The sequence below is a fragment of the Furipterus horrens genome, unplaced genomic scaffold, assembly GCF_987537825.1.
Source record: "Furipterus horrens unplaced genomic scaffold, mFurHor1.1.pri manual_scaffold_6, whole genome shotgun sequence".
NCBI classification, from domain to species: domain Eukaryota; kingdom Metazoa; phylum Chordata; class Mammalia; order Chiroptera; family Furipteridae; genus Furipterus; species Furipterus horrens.
Genome location: NW_028327176.1, coordinates 17,148,982 through 17,161,690, shown reverse-complemented (window position 1 = coordinate 17,161,690; position 12,709 = coordinate 17,148,982). Strand labels below are relative to the sequence as shown.

Here is a 12,709-nt window from a genome sequence, read left to right as displayed (position 1 = left end):
AAAAGATACACCAGTAGATGCCTAAAACTGAGGCATGGAAGATGAGGTCAAAAAGGGGGAGTGAAAGCTAAATGAGTACAAGGTTTCTTTTGGAGGTGATGGAAATGTTTTGAATGACTGAACTAAATAAAACCACTTAACTGTTTGCTTTAAAATGGTAACTTCTATGATGTGTAAATTATATGCCTATTTTTTAAAAAGCAACTGCCTAAAACACTGAACTAGCACACTGGGAAATCAAAACCTGATACATACAGGGTTATGTAGCAAAGGTTTTACCCTTACCTAAAGACAGGTCTGGCCTTTGCCACTGGCTTCTACAAGATAATTACAAGCCCCAATGAGGGCCTCAGGCCAGGTAGATAGTAATAGTGTAATTTAGAGTGGGGGCTTTGAGCCACACCAACAATGTGACCTCTAGGGGTTAGACACTGGAAACAGATCAACCACATGGGTAATGAATCATGCCTATATGACAGACCCCCAATAAAAACTCTGGACGCCAAGGCTCAAATGAACTTCCTTGGCTCGCAAAATTCCATGCATATTGTCATACACTGATGTTGATAACTAACACTGTCCTGAGTCATAGGGGGAAGATCACTGGAAGCTCTGTGTTTGGTACTTTACCTTGACTCTGGCCTATGTGTCTCTCTTCCCTTGGCTAATTTTAATCTATAGCCTTTCTTTATATTCTTCCCATGAGTATAATAGTTTTCAATGAGTTATTCAAGTACTTACAGCAAATTATTGAGCCTTGAAAGTAGTCTTGGAGACCCCTAACTATGCAGTTGGTCTAATTAAGTGTGGGTGGTCATGAGAATTGTTCCAATTTCACAGTTGGCCAAATGCTCACAGGGTGAGTTTTCTGAGTTTTTATCGTACCATTTTGACTAAAGAAGAGGCACTAGCTGAGGAGATGTGCTACTGGAAGGGATAGATAAAATTCTGGAAAAAGACACGTCTTTCTGGTGAGAGACAGGGAATAAAGGACACTGGAGGCTGGAGTGGGGAGGGAGAACAACTGAGGAGGATTCCAGAGACAAGAGAACCTCTTAGTTCCACACAAGGCATGGGCTTGTCCCTGAGCAGTGCATAGTTGGGACACTCCCAACCAATACAGCAAAGGCTCTGAGAACGAAACCAATGCTCATTCATATCTCAGACTCAGCCTGAGTGGCACATGGATGGAACAGCTCCAAGAGCAGAAAAGACTTTGAAAACTGAACTGATTATTGATCCAGCACCTACAGAGGTAAGACAGACCAGCAGTCTGAGAACAAGTGGGTTATATGCCTATTTAAGAACAAAGAAAGAGCTCTGGCTGGTGCAGTTCAGTGTATTGAGTGCTGGCCTGCAAACCAAAGGTCATCAGGTTCGATATTCAGTCAGGGCACATGCCTGGGTTGCGGGCCAGGTACCCAGTTGGGGGCTCATAAGAGGCAACTAAACATCGATGTTTCTCTCCCTCTTTCTCCTTCCCTTCCCATCTCTAAAAATTAATTAAAATTTTTTTTAAATTAAAATTTTTTAAAAAGAAATAACCATTCTCCAGGGATTATTGACAGAAAAAGAGCCTGAACAACATTATACTAAAAATGTCTAAAATACAACCTTAAATTTTTTTATAAACAAAGATCCAGAAAAATGTGACAAATTCTCAAGGTTAAAGATAATCAGTAATTGCCAACCCTGAAATTACCCAGATGATGGTCTTTTCAGACAAAAACTTTATACTTCATGTGATAAAAATAAACTTGAAATTAATGGAAAGCCAGAAGTTTACAGCAGAAAAATAGAAACTATACAAAAGAAAATTTTAAAAAATTTTTAAGTAATTTTGAAATAAAAATTAAAATCTCACTGGACAGGCTGAATAGCTGAATGTAGAAAGGCAGAGAAGAAAGTTAGGGAATATGATGCTAGAGCAACAGAAATGATCTATTCTGAAATACAGGCAGAAAAAGGTTGGAAAAAAAGGAGCAGAGATTCGAGGAATGGTGATAAAATTCTTGAAATAATCATGTAATTGGAAGGAAAGAAAGAACGTGGTGAAGAAAAAAATGAAGAACAGCTGAATGTTTGCCATATTTGATAAAATACATAAAGCTACAGATTCAAGAAGCTCAGTGAATGCTAAACAGATTAAACGCAAAGAAATTTACACCTAAAAATATTAAAAATCAAACTGCTGGAAACTAAATATGAAGAAATTATCTTGAAAGCAAAGTATTACTTATATGAAAACAATGACTGAAACAACCATGGATTTCTCATCAAAAACTATGTAGGCCACAAAGCAGTAGAGCAACATTTTAAAAAATATTTTACTTATTTATTTTTAGAGAGAAGGGAACAAAGTGGAGGGGAGAGAGAGAGAAATATGGATATGTGAGAGATACATCGATTGGCTGCCTCTCACCTGGCCCCAACTAGGGACCTGGCCCGCAACCCAGGCATGTGCCCTGAATGGGAATTAAATCTGTGACCTTTTGGTTTTCAGGCCAGCAGTCAATACACTGAGCCACACCAGCCAGGGCACAACGTTTTTTAAGTACTACAAGAAAAGAACTGTCAATACAAAATTTAATATCCAGCAAAAAAAAAAAAAAAAAAAAAATCCTTCAGAATAAAGGAAAACAAACAAAAGATATTCTCAAAGGAAAACTAAGAGAATTAATTACCAGCAGACCTGATCTAACAAATACTAAAAGAAAAATTCCTTAGGCTGAAGGAAAATGATACTAGAGAGAAATGGAGAGCTTAAGAGAAGGAAGTGCAATAGAAATGGCAAACATCTGGGTTAACATAGTTATTCTTTGAACCATTTGAGTGGAAAGTAAAATTAGTAACATTGTCTGGTGGGGAATTTCTTGTATAAGATGCAACACATATGACAACTATAAAGAAGGGGATGAGTAACAGAAACAACATGGTTGTAAAGCCTCTCGTCGGCAGCCATCCGTCTTGAGAGACGATGGTGTAGCTTCTTAAGGGTCTATCTGCACCGCCGAGAATGGCTGTGCAGTCCAACTCGGGAGTGACACGGTATCTGTCTCCTCCCGTGTTGAATCGACATCTTGTGATGACGCTGGAGTGTCCTCTCCAGTGAAGCTGAAGCTACAGAGCCTGGGCAGGGTGATATGGAGGGTCTGCTGTTGCCCATGCAGCAGACCCCCCCTCTCTTCGCAGCTGAAGGGTCCAAGGGAAAGACGGAGTCAATACAGCTTGGCTTCAGGTGCGCCGCAGGAGTTGCCGGTGTTGACTACAACGTCAAACCGCCTTAGGGACTCCGGCTCCGGATTTTCTGTCGGGGTTTACTCCCTTAGCCTTTCCCCTGAAGAGGTATGCCGCAAGGCAGCGGAGGTTTTTTGGAGTCAGAGTTTTCCTTCTCTGATTGTAAAGCCTCTACATTTTATTTAAGGTGGTAAAATATTAACTCTAAGAAGTCAATGAAAGGTTTGGGTGTACATTATATTATCTCTAAAGCAACCACTTAAAAAACAGAGATATAGCCAAAAAGTTTTAAAAAATGAAATATAAAATACTGCAAAATGCTCAATTCAAAAGAAGACAGTTGGGGGGAAAAAGCAGTAGAGAGGGAATAGTGAAATAAAATGAAAGAAATAAATAATAAAATGATAGACTAAATCAATGTCAATGATTATCAAATTGGATTTTAGAAACTACATGCTGTCTATCAAAACCCCCTTTCAATACAAAAAGACATATAAAAAAGATTGCGCAATGACCACTTACAGGGAATAGCGGTGTATTCATTTAGCTGGGGTGCAGATAGAAAGAAATCAAGTAAACAAATGGTATGTAGGACCAATGCTCTCAGTATTCTATGAAAAACTACTGAAGGCTTCTGTGCCAGTTATCAACTTATTGGCTGTTAGCTCTAAATCCACCTCCTTTGCCAATGGCTCAACGTTAAGTTTTGTCAGAGTGCCAGAGGAACAGTGCAGGCAGAGGGGTGCTTTTCTTTCTGGTTTTAGTGTGCTCTCGCCTGCTTGCTCTTGTGGCATGCAGCACCCAGCAACAAGAAGAACACTCAATAGCACCCTTCAGCAAGATTCAGCAGAATGCCTGTAGGTGGCTTTCCAGAATATTCGGCTGGTGCCTCTGCTGGCACCCCAGTGAGTTGGACAGGTGCTCAGCAGGAGGGTTTCCAGCAAGTTCTTCTAGTACCCAGTAGGCATTCCCTATGTTTCCCCAGGCTACAGCACCAGGGAACTCTGTCATGCATTGGGCCAGAGCCCAACCTTCCCCTTGGACACCTAGGGACAAGGAGGGGCCTCCCTGAATGTTATTCTTCCTTGAGGGCACACTGCCTCAGCCCTAGAAGTACCAGTTGCTCTCTGTATTTGCTACTACTGTATTCTTCTGTGTTCTCTTTACCGTTTAATAGTTCATTCCTGGTTAACTTAATAACTTAACCAGTTAACTTAATAACTTCTCTGTTCAAATTACCATGTACCTTCTGTCTGTTGACTGGATCCTGAGAACTATAGAACTGTATAGCTCAAAGACTGCAGAGAACATCTTTCAAATATTTTAAAAATTAAAAAATAGTAATAATAATGCCCCCAAAGCCCAGAAACAGTTCCATTAAGGTCTATGGGAGTAGTTGTGTGAGTGTTTTTGGGAAGCTGGAGTTTGAACTGCCCCTGAAACTTCATGGCAATGGCATAGTTTGTAATCACAGAACTCAAAGTCAGGAGAAAATAAGAACAAAACGGGGCACTTTGTTTTCCTGCTAACTGTAAAGTCTACATAAAAAGTCAGATAAAAAGGAAATATCCTAAGTTTCTGAAAGACTACTTTAAATATCGATGGCTGCCCTGGCTGGTGCAGTTCAATGGGTTGAGCACCTGCCTGCGAACCAAAGGATTGCTGGTTTGATTCCCAGTTAGGGCCCATGCCTGGGTTGTGCGCCAGGTCCCCAGTTGTGGGCACACAAGAGGCAACCACATATTAATGTCTCTCTTCCTCTCTTTCTCCCTCCCTTCCCCTCTAAAAATAAATAAATAAAATCTTTTAAAATAATAAATAAATATCGATGGCTAACGACAGCCATTTGCCACTCATGTTACGTTGATTTAACATAAATTTCCCTTAGAAACTGAAGTATATAGCCAAAATGCATCAAGTGGACACAGCTTCCTCTCTGAATCCTTGATTTTATTTTCAGTGTTTTGAAACAAAAATAGTTAATTATTCAATATTAGGAGTCACACGAGTGTATAGCATGATCCAGGATCATGTCTACTATAATGAGAATGGAGGGTTTCCAATAAAGTAAACCCAATCAAGAAAATCTCTACTCAGTAACAATGACTTTTTAAAAAAGGAAACTGCCTAGCCCTAGCCAGTGTGGCTCAGTAGGTTGGAGCTTTGTGCCACACACCAAAAGGCTGGGGGGTTCAATTCCCAGTCAGTGCACATACCTAGGTTGTGGGTTCAATCCCAGGTTGGGACATGATTGGGAGGCAACCAATCGATGTTTCTAACATCGATGTCTCTCTCTCTCTTTTCCCCCTCCCTGCCTTCCTCTCTCTCTAAAATCAATAAACATACTTTTTAAGAAGAAGGAAACTGTCTAAATTGTCAACCAGTATGCTGTAAGAATTTTTAAAACATATAATACACCTGACTATTTAGTCAGGGGCACTGGCCTCTTTTCCCTTAGATTGTCAAATAAAAAAATTATAACAGCCAACACAACGATAGTTGTCCAGTGTGAATGAATCAGAATTGTACGGATTTTTTTCAGATCAGTAAAAAAATTTATATTTTGGTGTGTGCCGTATAAGATGAAAAGGGCTGAAAATCATTGTTCTAGATAAAAAATGATTGAAAGCTTACCACTTTTCTAAAAGGTTCTAACAGTACTTCAAATTTGAAACAAGCAAATTTGTTTGAAGAGCTCAACCCCAGAGAACTATCACCAAATTAAAGTGGTATATAAAAGAAAGAACAATTAGGCTATATTTTAGCCAAGGAAAATTTAACAAGGAAGTGAGATGTCACAAATTTTTAAAAACATTTTTAGTTTTCTGAAATAACTATCTTCTGGCCAATAGTACAGAAATTAGCCTATTTTTTTCTTTACAAATGACCAGATACTACAGTTAAGATGTCTGTCTATATTACCAATAAGTGTTATAGTGTATAAGTCCCTAATCACTCTTTTTTCACCCCCAACATTTTAAATCTTTTTATCTTTTCTTTCTCCTGAGTTACTCGAAGCCCCTTTCACATTTTCTTATCTATTCTCAATAGAACTAAGCTACTTTTAGAACAACCTACAACGTCTCTTACCTGTAACAACAATCTGTATCTTCTTTCTTCCCTATTGACCTCTATGGGAAATCCAAAACTATCTTTAAAAGAGGTACACTTAGGTGTTAAAAAATAATAATAATAATAAGGGAATTCACAGTCACAGGTTATTGTGAGGGGAAAAATTTGAGGAGCCTTTTTTCCTCCCTGTTTTCGAAAATGCAGTTATAGAAGAGCATTTAATTTAAATGTTATAATAATTTTTAAATGTTTCTAATTAATTCATTCAGAATTCCATAATTTGGGTAAATAATTTTCAATCCTATCACCCAACTTTTTAAAGGAGCAAGTATCCTCAATCCTTCTCGGCCAGGAGCCAATCACTTCCTTTTAAATACTATTTTTATTAGTTGGCTGTGACAAAATATACTGAGCATGCAAGTTACCATTTTTAAGTGTACAATTCAGTGTTATTAAGTACAATCATAATGTTGTGCAACCATTACCACTATCTATTTCCAGAACTTTTTCATCATCCCCCAAAAACTCTGTACCAATTAAACAATAACTCCCCATTATCCCCTACACTCAACCCCCATCAATCTCTATTACACTTTCTGGCTCTATAAATTTGTCTATTGTAGGTATCATATAAATGGAATTGTAGAATATTTGTCCTTTTGTGTCTTGCTTATTTCACTTAACATATTTTTAAGGTTCATCCATGTAGCATGTATCAGAATTTCATTCATTCTTAAGGATGAAGAATTTTCTATTGAATGTATATTCCACATTTTTTAATCTACTTATCTCCTGATGGACATTTGGTCTACTTCCACTTTAATATACTTTAAAATAAAACAATACAGTATGGAATAATCAAAATTAAGCAAGATTCTTCAAAATGGGCAAGCAGACAAAAAACTACAAAGGGAAAAGAAAGTTGAAAGCCATGTATTGACTGAGAAATAAAAGTAAAACTGTAAGAGATATCACATCTTCAATAAGCACAGTATCCATTTCATTCAACAACCTGTTAAAAACTTTAAAGATTATAAGACTACCATTTGACACAGCAGCAAGAGGATAAGTTATAACTACATTTGAATGTGATCTTTCAACCACTGATATTCATATATTCATTAATAAGTGACTTTTCAATACCTGTTATGTGCCAAGTACTATGGGGGAAGGGAGGAGGGGAAGAGCAGTATCACTGCCCTGATGGGGCTAGCTTAATGTAAGCTATAGAGAAGCTACATGATATTTTTTAAGATCACAAAAATATGTAATTTTAAACCTTAAGTGCTATGAAGAAACAACAAAGAACATTATAATACACTACAAAAGGAAAATGTAATCGAGACCAGAAAGTCAGAGTTTTCTGAAAAAGACATATTCAAACTGACGCCTGAAAAATAAATAAGAGTTAAGTGAGGGAAAGCAAATTCCTTGCTAAGGGATCAGCATGTACAGAGACTGAGGTGGGAGGCAGATTCCCTACATATTTGGGAACTGACAAGACAAAAATGATAAAGCTATGAGAATGAACAAGAGTACACTTAAGTTGTCAAGAAGGTAATGAGCAAAAAAAAGAAGAGAGAGAGAAGAAAAGCTTAGAAAGGAAGGAAGGAAAGCAGGAATGTTTGTGGTTACTTCAGGTAATAAAAGTTTCGAGAAGGAAGCAGTAGTCAGCTGTGATAAAGAATGCTGAGAAGAAAGGTGAGAACTCAAAGTCCCATGGAGTTGGCAAAACATAAGTCACTGATGACTTAGAAAGGACTGTGTTGTGGTCACATAACTGCATCACCATCACCACAAGTTCTTCCTTTTCTTCCTTCTGTGCTTTTTAAATTTACTATTCTTTACTTATTTACTGTTCTTTCCTGTTCCCTAGAAATGATGACAAGTTTAAGGTCATAGAACCTCACTATATTTGAGCTGGATGTCCCTGCAACTGGCATTTTGACCTAAAGAACTGGTGGAGTCTGATCTTTATACACTGGATTTCCTGACCTACTTCCCAGTGTGTATTCAAGTCTAATTTTATGAAGAGAAATGAAATCTCTAGTTCACTCCTATAAGACCTGATAGTGTTATACAAGGATACCTGAGCAGACTTCATTCCTCAGAGTCACCATAATCACTTATTCTGTTCTCCTACAGCCTTATACAAATTGATCTGCAATTCAATGGGCATTGTGCTTTAATTTTAATCTAATAAACCTAACTAATTCAAATAAAAACTTAGAATTATACCACTGAAAATTTTAAAATAATTTACAAAAAATATTTAAAAGCTAATTCTTCAAATGGACTTTAATGTTTTAATTTACAAATGTTCACACAATTTTTCAGGGACATACATATTTAAAGTGAGATACACTAATTTATACTTTATATTTTATATTAATAAAGCAACCTAATTTATTCCCAGCCTACTGATATTTGGCCACAAATCAAAACAAAAAATTTTAACTGCATTAGCAAACTAAGGCCAAAAAAAAATCTTAAATTGAATTTCATGTTAAAGACCATGAGAACTAAAATCTAGAACATGCAATACCAATTTATCAAAAAATATAGTTTATTTACAAATATAGCATAATTCACTAGATCTCAATAGGAATACTATTGGCATATGAGTTGAACAATTCTTCAAGTGAAAGACTGTCCAAAGTGATGGAAGACATTTAGCATCCCTATTATCTTCGTATTACATGCCACAGTACTCTCTTCTTTCTAGTCACTGTGACAATCAAAAAGAGCTCCCCAAAATTCTGAACACTTCCCCTCATGGTGTTACACAATATCACTCCAAGCTGAGAACAAATAGTAGCAGTTTTAAAGCACCGCAACCTTTTCTATCTTAATGAAATATCTCTAATGTAGACTCCCAGGTTTCTGCCTTAACCTACAAATTATGATGAACATAATTTTAACATTTCTTGATGACAAAGGGTCTTGATTATGAACAGTGACTATTATGTGCTATTGTAATATAATAAGGCTCTTAAAAATTAAAGTATGTTTACCTTTGATATTATATTAATTGACCCCATCTGGGGTCAATTAATAAGACTACTAATAATACTGTTATCTGAAATACATATATGTATTTTCCATTGTAGTCTTTGTGGCCCAGGCTATTTCTTCCTAGGCTGCCTACTTCCTGCACTTTTTCTGCGCTATAGGATTGTTTATCTGCTAATGACCAAGCTTATTAAATCAAAAGCCTGACTTGATAGATGAAGGCTTGAAGATGGCTCTAGGCCTTCCTAAGAATTAAAGTGCATGGGTGTGAAGATAGTTACCCTCTACAAATTTTTTAAAACTTACTTTTGGTTTTATAACTATGCTATGATGAAAACTCCAAAGATCTGACAACTGAATAAATCAGAAATTAACAATGCAGTTATCACTAAATAATCAATCTTCAGAACTAAAATATAGTGCTATATACTGTAAAATACTCTAATCATATATTATAATTATTACTAATAATATTTAAATAACTCACCTGATTTCTTTTAGTCCTTCTCTCTGGATAACTTGAAGAATTTCTTTATGACTCATGGGTGTATTGGGGTATTTTTCTAAGACCTGAGAAACAAGTATATAATAATAAATTATTTCTTCTTATTTTAAGTTCTATTCTTATTATAATTATATATTTAAGTATATTCTTTATTCTTATTAAAACTATGTATCAATTTCATCCAGCACATACATATCCTGAGACTTTTCATCCCTTTTATTTTTAGATGATAAGAAAAGTAGGATATTAATGGAATATAAACAGACTCTTCTCTCCTTTAGTCACAAACAAGTCAAACCTGAAGCAGAAATATATCAGGATATGGTAAATAATTCAATTTTTCATATTACTTGATACAGGAGACTAATGAACAACACAAACAAATGAACAAAATTGAACAAGGAACAGAATAACAGTTATCAAAGTGGAGGGGGGAGGGAGAGAAGGGGGATGAGTAGGGGAAGGGTTTAGTCAAAGAACATGTATAAATGACCCATGGGCATGGACAACGGGGTGGGGAATGACTGTGGGAGGAGGGGTGGGCTGGGTGGGGGGGAGCAATGGGGGAAAAAGTGGGACAACTGTAATAGAAAAACAATAAAATAATAACTCAATTTTTCATTAATGCAAAATATGAACTTATGTGTACTTTCTGCCCCCTCCTCTACATCACATGCCTACCTGTGAACCTACTACGAGCCCCTTAAAGATTATCCATTTTCACATTTCCAGCAAAGCCTGGTACAGCATGGATGTTCAAAAACTCATAACCAAAACAAATTAACAATATAGTTATAATAAAATAAAAATGGTATCTGTGTTCTGGTTCTCATAAAAACGGAGTAAGCAGTTTATCCTGTCTCTCCCACTGAATACATAAAACTAAAAACCTAAACAGAATACATGGAACAGCTATCTGAAGACTCTGAAAATGGCAGCAGTTGGCTTGAGAGAGGAAACCACAGCTAGAAGTACTAACCCAGCAGTGAGTTTCATGGTTCTTTTTCCCTTGGACTACTTGGTCTAGACTCAACAGCTGTCCAAACTCAGAACTGCACTCTAACTGTAGGCAGAAATGGCTCTAAGAGAAGTCTTCTCTTTTTTGGTCTGAGGAGTAGAAAAAGGGCAGGAGGAACCTCTGGGGTTTTTTCCCCTTTCTCCTGGACCCTGTCCCCAGGCGATTCAAAGGCAGCATTCGTGGCAGTGATGATTAACAGCAATGGCTAGACAGGGACATAAACTCAAGAAAGCAGAATCCGTCAGGCCCCATGAGTGTGAAGGGAATCCCCCATGGCTTACGTCCCTTCTCTACCATCCTGCTGCTTGGCACAGAGGACCGGTGCAGCTGTGGAAGTGTGCAGCAACACAGAGAAATGACAAGGGAAAAGGGTCTCTAGGAGCCAGATGGTATCAAGGAACTTGCAAAAAGAAAGGAGATCAAAAAAGATATACCATGAAATTCTATAAAAACTCCTGGGGTCACCCTGAGCTATGCTTAGGTGTATCTATCTGATCCTCAACATACTACTTATCGGATTCCCAAATTAGTCACTAGGTGGCACATATGCAGAACAGACGGGAAGGGCGCTACGAAGACTGTGAAAACTAGACAATGGAATTTTAATGTATGAAGGTAGGTAGAAATTTGTGACCTGAACCTAATGAGGTCAAATATCTGCCTAAAAAATCTTCCAATCCCTCAAAAACAAAAACTATTAACATCCTCCTTAGGATTTAAACAAGACAGAGTATCATAATATAACATCAAAATATCTAATATATGTATAATCCAAAATCACTCGACATATGAAGAACCAGGAAAATCTCAATATCTCACAAGGGAAAAAACTACCTACAAACAACAAACCCAAGATGACAAAGATGTTGGAATTATCAGACAAAACTTTAAAGCAGCTATTATAACCTTGCTTCGAGAAGCTGAGAAAAACCCTGGCTGGTGTAGCTTGGTTGGTTGGAAGGTCACCCGGTAAAAAAAAGGTTGCAGGTTCGATTTCAGTCAGGGTACAGGCCTAGGCTGCGGGCTCAGCTCCCAGTTGGGGCACGTTATGAAAGACAAACTATCAATGTTTCTCTCCCTCTCTTTCCCTCTCTCTAAAACAAATTAGCATGGACTCGGGAATGATTTCTTTTTAAAAACAAAGGAAGTTGGGAAGAACACTCTTAGAAAAAAATAGAAAAGCATTCAGGCAAATAAGTAAGATTGCATATATTGTGCGTATGTGTAAAATTTTAGGGCTAAAAAATACAAGAACCTAAATAAAAACCAAAATTCCTTGGAGGGACACAATTTCATAATAGAGATAACAGAAGAAAGACTCTATGAATTTGAAGATAGAAAGGACAGAAATTATCCAATCTGATGAACACAGAAAAATGACAGGAGAAAAAAAAAATGACAGAACCACAAAGTAAGCAAACAGAAAACTGGCATCTTGACAGTTCCAAGGGGATCCTAGTTTCTGGTAACCTTAGGTGCTTCTTGGCTGGTAGATGCCCTTTCTCCCTGTGTCTTCATATAGTCTTCCCTTTTTACCTGTCTTTGTGATCAAATTTCCCCTTTTAATAAAGACTCAATCATGTTAAATTAGGGTTCACCCTAATGAACCCATCTTAACTTTATCATCTGCAAAGATCCTATTTTAAAAAATAAGACTACATTCCCACAGGTACTCGGAATTTCGACTGCAACCGCTTGGCGGGGTTGGGGTGGGGGACATAATAAAAAATAAATAAAAGAACAGAGCTAACGGAACAATATCAAAAGGTCTAACATTCATGCCATCAGAGTCCCAAAAGGAGAGGAGAAAGAATAGAGCACAGAAAACATGTAAAATAACAGGAGAAAACTTCCCAAATCAGGTG

General features: G+C 37.1%; 1 protein-coding gene across 1 annotated transcript in view; it reads right to left on the bottom strand.

Annotated features, from left to right (window-relative positions):
* ASXL2 (ASXL transcriptional regulator 2) overlaps positions 1-12,709 on the bottom strand; it is a 119,447-nt gene that overhangs the window by 73,169 nt on the left and 33,569 nt on the right. The window contains exon 2 of the mRNA XM_090281076.1: positions 9,809-9,891. Within this exon, the coding sequence (XP_090137202.1) occupies positions 9,809-9,891 (83 nt within the window). The remainder of the gene's footprint in view (positions 1-9,808; positions 9,892-12,709) is intronic.